The sequence below is a fragment of the Elaeis guineensis genome, chromosome 3 (genome assembly GCF_000442705.2).
Source record: "Elaeis guineensis isolate ETL-2024a chromosome 3, EG11, whole genome shotgun sequence".
Taxonomy (NCBI): domain Eukaryota; kingdom Viridiplantae; phylum Streptophyta; class Magnoliopsida; order Arecales; family Arecaceae; genus Elaeis; species Elaeis guineensis.
Window position 1 is genome coordinate 114376019 of NC_025995.2, and position 15908 is coordinate 114391926.

At 35.6% G+C, this 15908-nt stretch overlaps 1 protein-coding gene across 3 annotated transcripts; it reads left to right on the forward strand.

Annotated features, from left to right (window-relative positions):
• Positions 1 to 890: 890 nt before the first annotated feature.
• On the forward strand, positions 891 to 13677 carry LOC105040747 (ABC transporter C family member 10). 3 transcript variants are annotated; one of them, XM_073254515.1, is made up of 13 exons: positions 891 to 964; positions 1898 to 1978; positions 2067 to 4102; positions 4704 to 5024; positions 5100 to 5186; positions 5701 to 6297; positions 6399 to 6563; positions 6658 to 6952; positions 8198 to 8412; positions 8523 to 8828; positions 11935 to 11998; positions 12105 to 12344; positions 13338 to 13677. In XM_073254515.1, exons 2-13 carry the CDS (start codon positions 1957 to 1959, stop codon positions 13400 to 13402), a joined length of 4413 nt encoding a protein of 1470 aa, XP_073110616.1. In that variant the 5' UTR covers positions 891 to 964; positions 1898 to 1956; the 3' UTR covers positions 13403 to 13677. The 3 variants fall into 3 exon arrangements, with proteins under 3 accessions (XP_073110616.1, XP_073110615.1, XP_073110617.1); XM_073254514.1 differs by having other exon boundaries at positions 13384 to 13677; XM_073254516.1 differs by having other exon boundaries at positions 6055 to 6297; positions 13384 to 13677.
• The last annotated feature ends 2231 nt before the right edge of the window (positions 13678 to 15908 follow it).

Below are 15908 nucleotides of genomic sequence, written 5' to 3' on the forward strand. Positions count from 1 at the left end.
ATTTAAATGTTAATTTATATTAATTTGAATAAAGCTGTCACCTTATTATAACTTTCATTACACAAAGAAATCAGTTCTTACTTAATAATTTTTTTATTTATTATAATGATAATTTTTTTAAAAATTTTTCATTTTTTAGCCATAGAGATTATAAAAAAAAAAATTAAATGGAACATACAGAATTGACTGAATGGTAGCAATGTGGGTATTTTATTTCAATTTGAATAAAAGTAAAAATAATTTGGATAGATGATGTTGTGCTGTAGAAGGGAGTACATCATTAGTTTCACATCTTTTATGGATTAAAAAAATATTAATTTATATAAAAAATGATCATCCATCTCACATGAGGTATTTGGAAGATAAAATTATAAAGCGTATGAGCTAGAGTACTCTCTTTGATTGGAGGGGCTATGTAATGCTGTAGAAAGGAACATCCATCCCTTTTCAAGCCTATTTTGAACAAATCAAATTCCTGCACTCTCCTTGATCGGAGGGGCTACGTGACGACGTAGAATGGACCATCCATCCCTTTTCAAGCCTATTTTGGCCAAATCAAATTCCTGCCTCAAAATGAGTTTGGATTTGGGGGAGAAAATTGGAAAACAAACAAAAAAAAAATTACCGGCTGTTGCGATCGTATTCATGTTTTCTTAAAAATTTTAAGCCTTTTTATCTTTAAAAAAAACTTTTTTCAAACTCGAACCCAAAACCCGACCTCAAAAATCTCGGGGAAAAAATATTGGTAAGAAATTTTGCGAAAAATTACCAAGGATTTTTTCCCAGCCCAAGTATCCTCGTTTCCCAATCCTCGGTCTAATTGGCAAATACTTCGGTCACCAACAACCGTGCCCAGCTATCGTGGTTATAAAACGGACTGACGGGCGGGCACGGGACTGTGGTCGTTTTCTTTGGCTCGAAGGAGGACGGGGGCGATGACGGAATACAGGCAATGCAGACGTAGGTATAAATGCCATCTTAGATGCTCGGCTTCCGCCATTGCTTTTCCTCCTTATTCTTCCCTTTCTTTTTCCTTTATTGGCTCTTCCGTCCGTCCTTACTATTCTATCCGTCCCTTCTCTGTAATGTTCTTTCAAGATTATTAAGCAGAATCATCTCCGTTGTTTGGTGGGTATGATCTCGTTGTGCGGTTCTTCTTCTCGTGTCCTTCTTTCTTGCTTCTGTTTTTTCGACTGATAATGTTTATGGAGAAGTTTTCTTGATTTTTCTTTCTTGTTTTTGTTTTCTTGATGCGAAGAATCTCTTCTTGACACTTCGTTTATTCGATTTCTGTAGAGGAAGTGTGCATTTTAATTTTGTTGAAGCATAAAGCACAGCAGTGCAAGATTGTTGTTCCGTGTGATTTTTTTTTTCTTTTTTGGTAACAGTTGTTCCATGTGATTGACTTGGATATTTTATTAACGAATTGCTGATCACCAAAAAAAAAAAGGAATTTGTTGGAGTGATGGGGTCATGATTTAATTGCATGCCTTCTTCAGGTTATGTGCTGGTTTTTATGGTTTTTTTGAGTTGTTTTTAATCCTCTCAGAAATCTCAGTTGTGCGATATCTTACGAAGTTTCAGATTCTTGACCGGCAAGTTTACTTCAATTGAGTAACCAACCTTTCTATCATCAAGAAAGTTGTTTCACCAACCTTCTTGGAAAACAGTCTGAAGCATCTCGCTGTTTTTTAAAAATTTATTTCTTATTTTTTGAGAACAATGATTTTGCTCTCTTTTAGGCCATTATTTTTTTTTAAAGATCATTAGTTCACGCTAGTTACCGGGAGTTTATGATGTTTTTAAATTCTTTTTTTTTGGATGTTGTGTTAAGAATTTCAAATCATAAAAGAAGTTTATTTATTTATTTATTTATTTACTTTTTTTTTTTCCTTAGAATTATGGAGACACGACTGGTTTTAGGAATGGACAAGAGTGAGACAGCTATTGCATAAAATGGATACTCTCACTGTCACAGGTAGAGCCCTGACCTTTGTTTTACCCCTTGTGCTTTGGTCATCGAATTAAAATTGTGGCTCTTTTTTCCTTTTTTTGGGATATTTTAGGTACGTGGTTGGCTTTCTGTGGAAAGTATGTTTGTTCCAATCAAGGTGGAGATGCCTGTGGGTTCAGCGGAGTATTCTACTCTTCTACTTGCATGAATCACATACTGGTTATCGCTGTCAACGTGCTCATATTTCTGTCCTTCTTGCTCAATTTTGTTTGCAAAGTTTCAAGGAGAGCTGACCGGGTTCGACCGCTCTTTAAGCTCTCCTCGCCTCTTCAAGTATCATCTGCTTTGCTCGATGGTTGCTTGGGATTGGTTTATCTAGGCCTCGGGTTGTGGATGCTGGAAGAGAATTTGAGGAAGGGAATGGGCTTTTACCCTCTGCATTGGTGGTTAATGGTGTTATCACAGGGCTTTGTTATGGTGGTTGCCGGTTTGGTGGCGAGCAGCGGAACCGTACTGCTTGGGGAGGCCTTCCTTAAGATTTGGTCAGGAAGTATGACAACGTTAGTTGGATTTATTTGTATTTCTTCTGTTCTGGATATCCTGGCAGCAAATAAATTGTCTGTGAAGGTCTTTTTGGATGTTCTATCTTTACCAGGAGCTATTCTTTTGCTGATTTTTGCCTTCAAGGGATCCAGAGATGTTGAGGATTGTGAGATTGTAGATGGCCCTCTGTATATGCCTTTGAATGGAGAGTCCAACGATAATGCAATCGAGTCAGATGAGAACTTGACTCCTTTTGCAAATGCTGGATTTCTCAGTAGAATGACCTTCTGGTGGCTGAATCCTTTGATGCAGAAGGGTTACGATAAGCCATTAGACGAGAATGATATACCTCAGCTTGGTGAGGTGGATCAAGCGGGGAGGTGTTACTCTCTGTTTTTGGAGCAATTGAACAGACAAAAACAGGGCAAACAAACTGCTTCTCCATCCATATTTTGGGCTATAGTTTCTTGTCATCAAAAGGAAATCTTTGTCTCTGGGTTTTCTGCATTGCTAAAAGTTCTAACCTTGTCTTCTGGTCCGGTGCTTCTAAATGCCTTCATCAAATTATCATCAGGGGAAGCGGATTTCAAATACGAAGGATATGTGTTGGCCCTGGGATTATTTCTTGCAAAATGCCTAGAATCCTTATCACAAAGGCAGTGGTACTTCCGCACCAGAAGGTTAGGATTACAAGTGAGGTCTTTGCTATCAGCAGCAATTTATCAGAAGCAACTGAAGTTGTCAAATTCGGCAAAACTGATCCACTCTTCTGGGGAGATCATGAACTATGTAACAGTAGATGCCTATAGGATAGGGGAGTTCCCGTTTTGGTTTCATCAAACTTGGACAACAAGCCTCCAACTTTGCATTTCTCTAGTAATTCTTTATAACACTGTTGGTCTTGCGACAATCTCGGCTTTGGTTGTAATTGTAGTCACTGTGATCTGCAATGCTCCACTGGCCAAGCTACAGCATAAATTTCAGACAAGGCTTATGGAAGCTCAGGATGCAAGGTTGAAGGCTTTATCAGAAGCTCTGGTGAATATGAAAGTACTTAAGCTTTATGCTTGGGAAACACATTTCAAGAGAGCTACAGAAGGGTCGAGGGAAGTGGAATGCGAATGGCTGAAGGCATTTCAGCTTTGGAAATCATACAATATCGTGCTCTTTTGGTCATCCCCTGTACTTGTTTCGGCTGCTAGTTTTTTAACATGCTATCTTCTTGACATTCCTCTTTATGCAAGCAATGTTTTTACCTTTGTAGTGACATTGCGTCTTGTTCAAGAACCAGTGACGCAAATACCTGACGTAATTGTAGTTGTCATTCAAGCGAAGGTTGCCTTTGCACGAATTGTCAAATTTCTGAATGCACATGAGCTGCAGGCTGATGAAGTTAGAAGGGTGTGCACTGCAGATATCAAACAGGCGATAATTATCAAATCCTGCAGCTTTTCTTGGGATGAGAACACGTTGAAGCCCACATTGAGGAATATAAACTTAGAGGTTAAAGCTGGGGATAAGGTGGCAGTTTGTGGTGAGGTTGGCTCAGGAAAATCGACTCTTTTGGCAGCAATTCTAGGAGAGGTTCCAAAGACTGAGGGCATGGTATGTTTTTATCACCAATTACTATTAGCATTCTTTCATCTTGGTCATCTGCAGAATCTGCTTTTACACAGATAACTGTCAGTTTCTTCCTTATAACTCACTATAAATTTATCTTAGATCGAAGCTTTGATCATAGAATGTAATTTTTCATATGTATATAGCCATTGATGCACAGACAAACATGGTCTTTATTTTATATTTAATGTTACTTATGTTACTATGATCTTGTGTGATAAAAATTTAATTGGATGATAAAATAAAAAACAAGTTTTTTATTCCTCAGTTGATGCTGGGCTATTTGAAATTTAATGCAATTGAAAATCTCATGTGGCATTCTTGAAGAATAGAACTACTGGACTAGTGCTTAAAATGCTGATAGAATATAGATCATGATCAGCCCCTCCTCACACCAATTAAATATTCCCTTACCATCTGGAATATGCTTTCCTCCCATTTCTTATCCATCTAGCTGCAATACATGTCTCTTAGCTTCCACTGTTTGGGAATAGTTTTTTCTTTTTTTTCTCTCTTATTTTTTTTGGAGGGAATTACAGAATATATATTATTGAATGACTAAAACAATTTTCCCTGAAAATTGCAGATTCAAGTGTATGGGAAACTTGCTTATGTTTCTCAGATGGCATGGATTCAAACAGGAAATGTACAAGAGAATATTTTATTTGGATCTGTTATGGATAAGCAAAGATACAAGGAAACGCTTGAAAAGTGTTCTTTGGTAAAAGACCTTGAGATGTTGCCCTTCGGGGATCTTACTGAAATAGGAGAAAGAGGGGTAAATCTCAGTGGTGGCCAGAAGCAGCGCATTCAACTGGCCCGTGCACTGTATCAAGATGCAGATATATATCTCCTGGATGATCCTTTCAGTGCTGTTGATGCCCATACTGCTACCAGCCTATTCAATGTAATGACTTGGTGCTTACTCACTGTTTTTCTTTCCTGTTGGATTTCTTTATAAGTTTACTTCGCCTTTATGCAGGAATATGTCATGGGAGCTCTATCAGAAAAAACAGTTCTATTAGTGACTCACCAAGTGGATTTCCTTCCAGTGTTTGATTCTGTTTTGGTCAGTTCATACACCATCTCCAATATTTTTTAAGTGCTTGTTTTAGATACTCCGGTCTCCATCTTAATCCATGATTTCCTACTATATACATGCATGCGAATTTGTTTGAATCCTCGACACCTTGTAAGGTCCATTCATTGCTTGAACTATTTAAGAATGCATGCATTTACCAAATGCCTAACTTCGCTCATAAAAGAAAAAGAAAGAAGAAAAAAGCATGCATTTTTTGTTCATCATCACTCTAGCATTTTTTTAAAATTATAAAATTTTTGGAACATGCCCTATTGCTTAATTTAATGTTGTTTTGTTCCCATAATCCATATATGACTGAGCACATAAAAGATTCAAGGTAATGGTCTTACGACTGAATATGTCATTCCACCTTTTGTTATCCTGTTCCAAGATGCATGGCTTAGTATTTTCTCAAAAAAGATAAATGTCGTAGTGATTGAAGGAACTGTTATGTAAGCAAAATGTTTTCTCAAGAATGCCATCTGAAATGACTGTCTGGCAGTTAATGTCCAATGGGAAAGTTTTGCATGCTGCTCCTTATCATGAACTATTGGCTTCTAGCAAAGAATTTCAAGACCTTGTCAATGTAAATAAAGAAACTGTCGGTCCTGAAAGGATTGGCAATATTGTTTCTCATAGAAGAAGTGAGACATCTACAAGAGAGATCAGCAGTATGAGTAGCTCTAAACATCTGAAGAAAGAAATACAATCAGGAGCAGATCAATTGATTAAGAAAGAGGAGAGAGAAATGGGTGATACCGGTCTAAAACCTTATCAACAATATCTGAACCAAAACAGGGGCTACTTATATGCCTCGCTATCAGCCCTTTCTCATTTAATATTTCTAGCTGGGCAGATTTCACAGAACGCATGGATGGCAGCCAATGTTGATAATCCTCGAGTTAGCGTGCTGCAATTGATTATAGTGTACCTGGCAATTGGGTTCAGCACGCTCATCTTCTTGTTAGCAAGATCTATTTTGGTAGTTGTTCTGGGTCTCCAGTCATCAAGATCATTATTTTCTCAGTTACTTAATTCACTATTTCGTGCACCAACGTCATTTTTTGACTCCACTCCTCTAGGAAGGATATTGAGTCGGGTAAGAATTTCTGAATTCAATTTGGCTAGTTATTATTCAATGGAGAGTTTTCGATTGTAAAAGTAATTAATTTGTCAACCCTATTGCTCTTTCTTATGCAGGTTTCTTCAGATTTAAGTATCGTGGACCTTGATGTTCCATTTAGCTTAAACTTTAGCATCAATGCTACCATGTATGCGTATAGCAATATCGGGGTACTGGCTGTTGTTACATGGCAAGTCTTATTTGTCGCCATACCAATGGTCTATTTGGCCATCCGGTTGCAGGTAATATTTGCAACTGCAATATTTTATCTATTTATTTAAATATGTTTACCTCTTATATGATGAATCACGTTGTATATTTGGAACCACCTCATAGAGCTACTACATGGCCACTGCGAAAGAGTTGATGCGGATAAATGGCACTACAAAATCTCTTGTAGCAAATCATCTGGCTGAGTCTGTAGCAGGAGCAATAACAATCAGGGCTTTTGGGGAGGAAGAACGGTTCTTTGCTAAAAATTTGATGCTTGTTGACAAAAATGCAAGTCCCTTCTTCCACAATTTTGCGTCAAGTGAGTGGTTGATTCAACGGTTAGAAACTATGGGTTCTGCAATTCTCTCTTCATCTGCTCTTGTCATGGCTCTGCTTCCTCCAGGAACTTTTGGCTCTGGTGAGTTACCATAAATGGGTTATATTAGACCATCTCCATGCTAACTAGTTCTGCATTTTTCATTAAAAGAAACTAGTTTTGCATCAGCAGTCATGGCATGTCCTTGACATTTGCAAGCATTACTCTCTTCTACGGATAAATTCTTCATTAATAATGAATTTAGTACACTTTGGGGAAAAAATCTGTGCAATAAAGATAATATTGCTTCTTTTTCCTAAGAATTTGCCAAAGACGTAGAGGTTCATCTTTGGCAAGATTATCCATCATATCTTTAGCTTTTCCCCCTTGCATGCTTAACAAACATGCTCATCAAGGACAACAACTTGAATCCTATAACCACCCAGTTATATTTCAGCATCATATTCCACCTCTGTGGAAGCTTTCTGTATCTTAAAAAAAAAAAAAAAAAAGGAGATCCTTGAGAACCCTTGAACCTGCCATTATTTGTATGGCTGAGCTCCATTGATTGAAGAAAATCTTGATGATCATTGAGGAATTTGCATGTCTGCTAACCCTGACCCAAGAAAGTTGCAGCCTAGCCTACTTAGCTTCCATTAAAGTATGATAATAGCACCACAGGCAGGAACGACAGCATGTCTTTTGTGTTTTTGTTGTCTCCTCCATTTACAGTGTTCTCCAGTCTTAATGAATAGAAAAACACTTATTATGAAAAAAATATTCATTAAATCATTTAGCATGCTAGGGTCTGGCCTCAACTCTAGGTTTTTGTTATAAAAGAAGAGAAAGTCTACCACTGTGCCTAAGATTTAAGGTGAAACAGAAAATATCTCATGTCATATGCGGGAAATAATGGAGCAATTTTCACAGATTCTCAGGGGCAAACAGAATTTTAACAAATACATGATCATTAACTTTCTAGAAACGACATTTACATTGTTAATAACTTCTTTTTCTTTGGAGTTTCATATTCAATCTCAAAATTTGAGATTTAAGTTTCATTACTGTAGAATTCTGTCATATAGAAAACACAATAGCATAATTATTAGAATGCCAATCAATCTTTTAACCTAAAGACAAAAAATTGTTGTTTGATATCTGAAAAATAAAGTGAATATTGTTCATGATAACAGTAGATTGTTCGCCATTATTATATATATATGTGTGTGTGTGTGAGAGAGAGAGAGCATATACATTAATCAATTAAGGTCTGGTAGATATGTATTTTAATTATATGTGATTTTAAAGCAAAAACATGAACCGGATTGGTACCCACTTTTAATGCAGGTTTTATTGGAATGGCACTCTCCTATGGTCTTTCATTGAACGGGGCCTTCGTTTTCTCGATCCAAAATCAGTGCACTCTTGCAAATCAGATAATCTCTGTAGAAAGGCTAAATCAATACATGCATGTGCCCAGTGAGGCCCCAGAAGTTGTTGAGAGCAACCGGCCAGCACCTGATTGGCCAGCTGTTGGTAGAGTAGAACTACAAGATTTGAAGGTAAACATTAAAGAGGATACTCTCTCTAAATTTTTATCTGATATTTCACACGTTGGAGTGTTTTTTTGATTCTATAGGAATTATAATGCTGATGAATTTGCATTAAGCAGATCAGATACAGGCCAGATGCTCCCCTTGTACTTCATGGAATAAGTTGTACGTTTGAAGGAGGGCACAAGATTGGGATTGTCGGCCGGACTGGAAGTGGAAAGACAACTCTAATTGGTGCACTATTCCGTCTTGTTGAACCAGCAGGAGGAAAAATTGTCATAGATGGCCTAGATATTGTCACAATCGGCCTCCATGATCTGAGGTCTCGCTTTGGCATCATTCCACAAGACCCAACCCTTTTCCATGGTTCTGTCAGATACAATTTGGATCCTTTGGGACAATATACAGACAAACAGATATGGGAGGTAATAGTTCTTTTTCAGAATGTGGGACTACTAATACTATAATGTTTATTTTCTGATGTTTATGAGGTTCACTTTGGTGTCTAGATGAGAGGGCAACACAACTTGTTTGCATTTTACTTTTATTTATTCACTTATTTATTTGGCGGGTGGTGTTTGGGTGCTTAGGAAAGAACTCTTCAAACGGCAGGAGTTCACAAGATAAGTGTCACACCCCGAACCCAACATCCGGATCGGATACGTGATGGCCGTACACTCCTTAGAGCAAGCTCTAAAGAATATGCAAGGCCAAATTAAATCATTACAATCTCATCAACCATAATATTTAATTTCAATAATAATTCATAAAACTTGCATAATTACAATTAACATTCCTTCAATCCATACCATAGCCAACCATGGACATCTTGTAACTCTGAGAAGAAAAAGAAAATGAAGGGGTGTGAGCTTTACAGCTCAGTAAGAATTTTCATATCACACCAATATAATAATATAATCTGAAAATAATGATAGGCAATAACACATAAAAGTCGATGTTCACTGTCCAGAATACTGCAAACATTTATAGATTATCTGTTTTATCAAAAGAGATGCATCATCATATGTTAATAGATGAAACAATTTTGTTCAACGATTGTTTCATGACTTATCTTTCCCTTTTCTTCTATTATCACATCATCTTTAATCCTTTTCTTTTTGGCTTTAGCTTTAGCTTTGGCTTTGACTTTGGCTTTGGACTACCAGGATCATACGACGATCTTTTATTCGGATCGATTTCTGTGATCTTCCTCGGATCGAAATATTCATAATCTTTCTCGGATCATAGTAGCCATGATCTTTCTCGGATCAAATCATTCATGATCTTTCTCGGATCAGATTCTTCATGATCTTTCTCGGATCATATTCTTCCACACATAAGTCTGTGGGGGCTGTCCCAGACATAAGCTCCTGGCAAGCTATTCCACATGACAAGGCCAGTCCAAACCATATTTCTCTTTCTTTTCATTTTCATGAAATTATAATATTTGACTTCATCAATCAATTCAAATTTTGCAGTATAATAAATATGTCATACACATATAATCATGCCATCAATCACTGATACATATGTATTGATATAACATACTCATACTCAAAATCACATAAATAGATAATAGTGTCTCAGATATATCAAATTTATCGATTTCAAATCCAACGATGCAAAATCAATGAGATAAAACCAACGATAAAATAACATATATATTGATGATCATGTACAGAAATTCTTACCTTTACCGGTGACTGATTCAAGCATAGAAATCAATGTTCTTCTTTGATTTATGAATTTTTTTAACAAAATATTTCGCTCGATATCATATGCAGACAATCATCTCTTCATAACCCTAATCAAATATAAAAATCATATATGAAAAAATTATCCGATAATCATTCCTAATAACACAAATATAGGACCTCTCTTAGGATTTATCTAAGTTAGGATTTATCTAAGTATCTGGATCCTCCACTGATCCATAAGACTTCTAGAGAGAGAAAATCTATGAAGAGAGAGAAAATTCTAGAGAGAGAAAGTAGAGATAGAAAGTGGAGAGAGAATCTTCGTATCCTTCTGATGAGGCAATCATGGTCGAGATCATCAGAGATCCTACTAGGGTGACTCAATATGAATCAAGTGTTACAAATTTCGAATAGGATCGGACTGGGATCAGATCTACTGCACGAATTTTGGAGCAACCTCAGATCATCTTATTTTCATCTCAATTTTATCCCTAGGGTCCGTGATGAAATCAGAGAGAGAGAAAGACTCTAGAGAGACAAAATTCATAAAGAGAGAGAAAGGTCTAGAGAGAGAATCTAGAGAGAGAAACTGGAGAGAGAAGGTAGAGAGAGGAGAGAGGAAAAAGGAAGAGAAAGGAGAGAGGAAATTTTTTTCTCTTCTTCTTCTTATTTTATTTTATTTTTATTTTTTTCTCTTTCTCTTTTTCTTTTCTTTTTTCTTTTTTTTTTCTTTTTCTTTTTCCTTTTTCTTTTCTTTTCTTTTTCTTCTTCTTCTTTTCTTCTTCTTCCCGCGGCCTCCCTTGGGCCGAAACAGGAGGAGGACCAGAGAGGGTTCAGTGACTCGACTCCGGCGAAGGCGGCGGCTTCGTCGGAGGTCCGGCAGCAGGTGGAGGCGGCGGTGGAGCAAGGGACGGCCGGCGGCAAGGTTCGGCCGGCAAAATCAAGGAAAAATTCAGAAAACAGGAGATTTCTTTTGCGACTGATTTTCGACAAAGTCGGTGGCCGGCGGCGAGGCCTTGGGCCAGGGGAGAAAGGGAAGAGGGAGAGGAAGAAGGGGAGGGGCTTACCTTGAACTCCGGCAGTGTCTCCGTTTTCAATTTTCGGTGAGCACGGGTCTAAGAAAATCGGTAAAACGAGAAAGAAAGAGGGAGGAAGAAGGGAGGAGGCCGGGCTCTGGGATCCTTTGGAGGGAGGGGAGAAGGAGATTTATAGATGGGATTTAGGGCTCCTAGAGTCCCAATCCCATTTTGATTCAAAGAGGGAAGACGGACTCTATCAGGAGTCCTCTTCCGTTCTCTTCTTTTTTTATTTATTTATTTATTTATTTATTTATTTTTTTAATCTGGGTTATTACAATAAGTGCAACTATAAATAGGATAAATATACCAATGTGACAGAGTCAAATAAAACCAAGAGGTTCTATTATCTCAGAGTTTCATTTTTAATATATCAAAGCAGACTGGTCTTATTTTATCTGTTTTGGTTTGCTTTGTAACCCATTTTTGCCATCTGGTCTTATCAATGAGCATGGCCTTTACCATCTCATATAGAAGTTTACTTTTAAGGACTCATTCTGTGAGGATACTGGCACACAATTGGATAGCAGTGGCACCAAAATATTGAAATCATATCATATTTTGTAGTATGCTCCCTTCTATAGGAACCGATGGTGAAGTAATATCCATATACCCCATGCCAAATGATCGGGTGATGCTTGTTTTCTATGTTCAGAAAAATGGCCTCCTTTTGGTTAATTAGTCGAAGTTTTCACTTTTAAAATTGTTGCAAGATTTAATCATTGCTGAGTGGGTGCGTTTTCTTGACTATGTCGAAGGTTCTTGACAAATGTCAGCTTCGGGAAGCAGTTCAAGAGAAAGAACAGGGTTTGGATTCACTAGGTAAAGATGTCTCGCATGTAATATTATTTATTTCTTTTATATTGGCAACCTTCGTTTATGTGTTCCTAAAATTGTCCTTATTTTTCTCTGAAAACGTTACAATCAGTTGTTGAAGACGGATCAAATTGGAGCATGGGGCAACGGCAGTTATTTTGCTTGGGACGTGCACTTTTGAAGAGAAGTTGTATACTAGTGCTTGATGAAGCCACAGCATCTATTGACAATGCCACAGATGCGATCATCCAGAAGACAATCAGAACAGAATTTGCAGATTGCACGGTCATTACAGTTGCTCATCGGATCCCGACCGTAATGGACTGCACAAAGGTGCTTGCTATTAGTGATGGTGAGTTGAACACATCTATCTTATATTGATCAAGAAAAAACATGCATTTATCCCATGTGAACTTAAATAGCATGTTGAAAAATGAAAATAAGCGTCACTAAGTGCAAAGATTCCGAATTTATCATAACAAAATCAAGAACCCTTTTTCCATCTTGGATCTAGGACCTTCTTACGCATCAAATTTTTGTCTCAAACTGTTCCTATGCATTATTTTGAGTAAGGAGAAGACTGCGTGAGGTTTTTAATTAAAAAAAAAAATGTTGTTTCTTCCAAAAGCTATAGCATTCACAAAAGAAGGGAATGTATGAATCGCTTCTGCATATTTCAGCAATACATTTGGGTTAACTTGTCAGTTAGAGTCTGAATTTTGACAAGCCAATATTAAAAAAATATTTAATGATTTCTTCCAAATTGTAACCTGAGCATTAGCTCAATGGGCAGAACCCCCGACTCTTAAGAAGGTTAGGGTTCTTGTCTTGAGTGGTGCTAGTCCTGGCAAAGATTCCTAAGTAGAAATCGGTTTTGGGAGTAAAAATCTCGGACAGACCCACGTACCTCCATTTCTCCTACATTATAGGACTTTCCTCTCTCATCGTCCGAAGAAAAAGAAGGAAAAGGTTATTTTCCAAATTTACAGTGTATATCCAATTGGATAAAGTTCTTCAAAAATTAGTTTAAATCCTTACATGGAACAAAGATTTGCCATCCTGATACACCTTATATTATATCGACATTCAATATGCCTCATTGGCTCATACCGTACCATATACTGATACTGTAATAGAATGGTATCGGTATGGAGTCTGGCACTAACACGGCAAACCTTGCATGGAATGGATTCACTTATCCAGAACTTTCATATCTATGTTCTAAGAACCTTTGGGATTTATTGAATTGTCTACTTGATTTTTTTTGTTGTCATTTCAAAGATAACAAGACAATAAGATGCGACACTTTGCCTAATTCAGTTTTATTTTCTTATGGTTTATACAGATGTCCAAACGTGTCAGTTTACCATGAGCTGTTCCTTTATTTTCAGGGAAGCTGGTGGAGTATGATGAACCCATGAAACTAATGAAAACCGAGGGATCTCTGTTCGGGAAGCTCGTCAAGGAGTACTGGTCACATGCTGATGTCCAGTCGTCTAATTCACTTTGAGATATGTTTATTGTTTTGTTTTTCCAGACTTTCTGTTTCGAATATTTCCTCGGTCAAAAATTTGTCTTGTAAACTGGGATTGGTGCCCTGAGTCCCCAAAACTCATCTTTCATATCCTGTATTAGTATTGATGTTCGGTCAAGGACATCTTTCCTTTGGTTTTGCCATAAGCAAATCTCCATGTCTATTATTGTATTATCTCATGACCCATGATACATGCATAACAAGACAATCTTCTTTTAATTATTTTAATTCAATACCTATATAACAATTGAAAACTAATATACAACTTAAAGTGCTAATATATAATTTTTTTTTAAAAACAATGTATCAGTATGCAAATTAAGAAGGTTCTCAAGACTAATATACAAATAAAGAATTCTGGGGATTGATATGAAGAACACGCTAAAGATTGGGAACCCAAGCCGCAAGAGTGCAGTAAATCTCTTATAGAGTTGGCATTCTTGCCGCCAATTTGTCGTAGCCCATCCAACATCACCACCCCATCCATTTTAAGCATCACTACCCCATCCATTTTGTCTTTTTCTTTTGTGGAGAAATCGGCACCACTTATGCCGTCTCGTAGCGAGAAAACTGTGCAATAAATCTACTTAAATTCCGTAAATATGATTGTTGTCGCTCAAAAAGTCAAATTACAGTGTTCCTGGTTGTTTTTGTTAACACTCCCAACCACAGCATCAGGCGAAGGGCAATCATGATGTGCCTCCGTTGTGGCACAACTCAAGCTATAGTCCAGAAAAAGGTCAGAGTCTTTGAACTAGATTGATACATAAACTATAGTGTAAACGTTTGGGGAAAGAACAGCCACAGTTTTTGTTTTCGGCAAACTATCAGAGGGTGAAAACCAATAGTAACTCTCTGGCTGTATGAGGCAAAATCAAGTTATGTGGAATGCTTAATAGATATTTTTCAGTTGTAGAAGCAGTTTTTTCCATCAACTTATATTTTGATGATTTCATTATAAAATATATATCTGTTTGGCAATATGCTTCTCATGAGTCATGATGAACGTGTGAGTAAAAGTAGAACAATTTATTTTTTCTATTAAAATATTTTATTAATAGAGTAATAACAGTATTCGAAAGAGAATCATAACTGCAAGTGACAAATCTCCCTTCAAGATATAAGCATGTTGAGCACTAGATTGGATCTCTTCACAGTTTATGTCATTTTTTGAGCGCTGCATTTGATGTTTTTATAATCTTTCATCAGACTAAATAAGCAACTAGCTCTTTCTGATATTTTCTTTTGATTTACCTACTTGCAACATTTTTGTTTTGATTGTCTGATTAGTTCGACCAGGAAGCATGCATGCTAAAAGGTTTATCCTCCGTAATTATTTGCAACATGACAAACCAAGGCCCATACTAATCAATTTAACTGTATTGCCCTTTCGCAATAATGCTGGCTTTCACCTTAGAGTCTGTTCTTTTATGGATAAATATTATAAAAAAATTGATCAATTTTTTCATTGATCAACTTATTCATATTCTCACGTCTTTCAAAATAAATAAGTTACTTTCCTATAGATAGTATTTACCTATAAAATAGAGAAAAATCTTATCTATGTAGGAAGTAGCTAAATCATTTTTTCATCAACCAAAAAAGTAATCTTTTTAATTCATTCTTAATATACCCTTAACCTAATAATATAATATAATATAATATTTATATAATATATTATAATAATATAATATCATAATAATATAATATATTATTATATATAACAATATATATTAATATTATATAACACCATATCATATATTATAATATATAATAATATATTATAATAATATAATAATATATAACAATCTAGAAATATAACATATTATATATTAATATTTTATACTATATTATTATATATAATATTATATTAATATAAGGTATTAATATAATATTATATTATATTAATATTATAATATTATAATATTATAATATTATAATAATATAATATAATATTTATATAATAATATATATTAATATGATATAATATAATATAGTATAATATTTTATAATAAACTCTAATATGTTATAATAATATATAAAAATATTATATATTATATATTAATATATTATAATATGATAATATAATTTTATATTATATTATATTATATATAATAATATTTATATAATAAAATATATTATAAAAAATATAGATGGATCATAACAACTTATTCAGAAAAATAGTAATACAAAAGAATATGGGTAATAGATTCTGGAGTAATTTTTCAATGCACAAAAGAATATGAATAAATTATTTTTCTATCTAAATATTATCTAAAAAATATTTATCTAGAAAAATATAATTTTTTGGATAATTTTTTTATCCGCAAAAGAAAAAGCCTTAAGATTTGTAATATAGTTCCAGCATCAAATAACCTTGTT

Excerpts from the sequence above, each read along its gene's own strand:
- LOC105040747 (XM_073254514.1), top strand. The coding sequence starts at position 1,957 with ATGGATACTCTCACTGTCACAG. Across the intron at positions 8,829-11,934 it reads CAGACAAACAGATATGGGAG|GTTCTTGACAAATGTCAGCT; the intron begins GTAATAGTTCTT and ends ACTATGTCGAAG. Across the intron at positions 12,345-13,383 it reads GGTGCTTGCTATTAGTGATG|GGAAGCTGGTGGAGTATGAT; the intron begins GTGAGTTGAACA and ends CTTTATTTTCAG.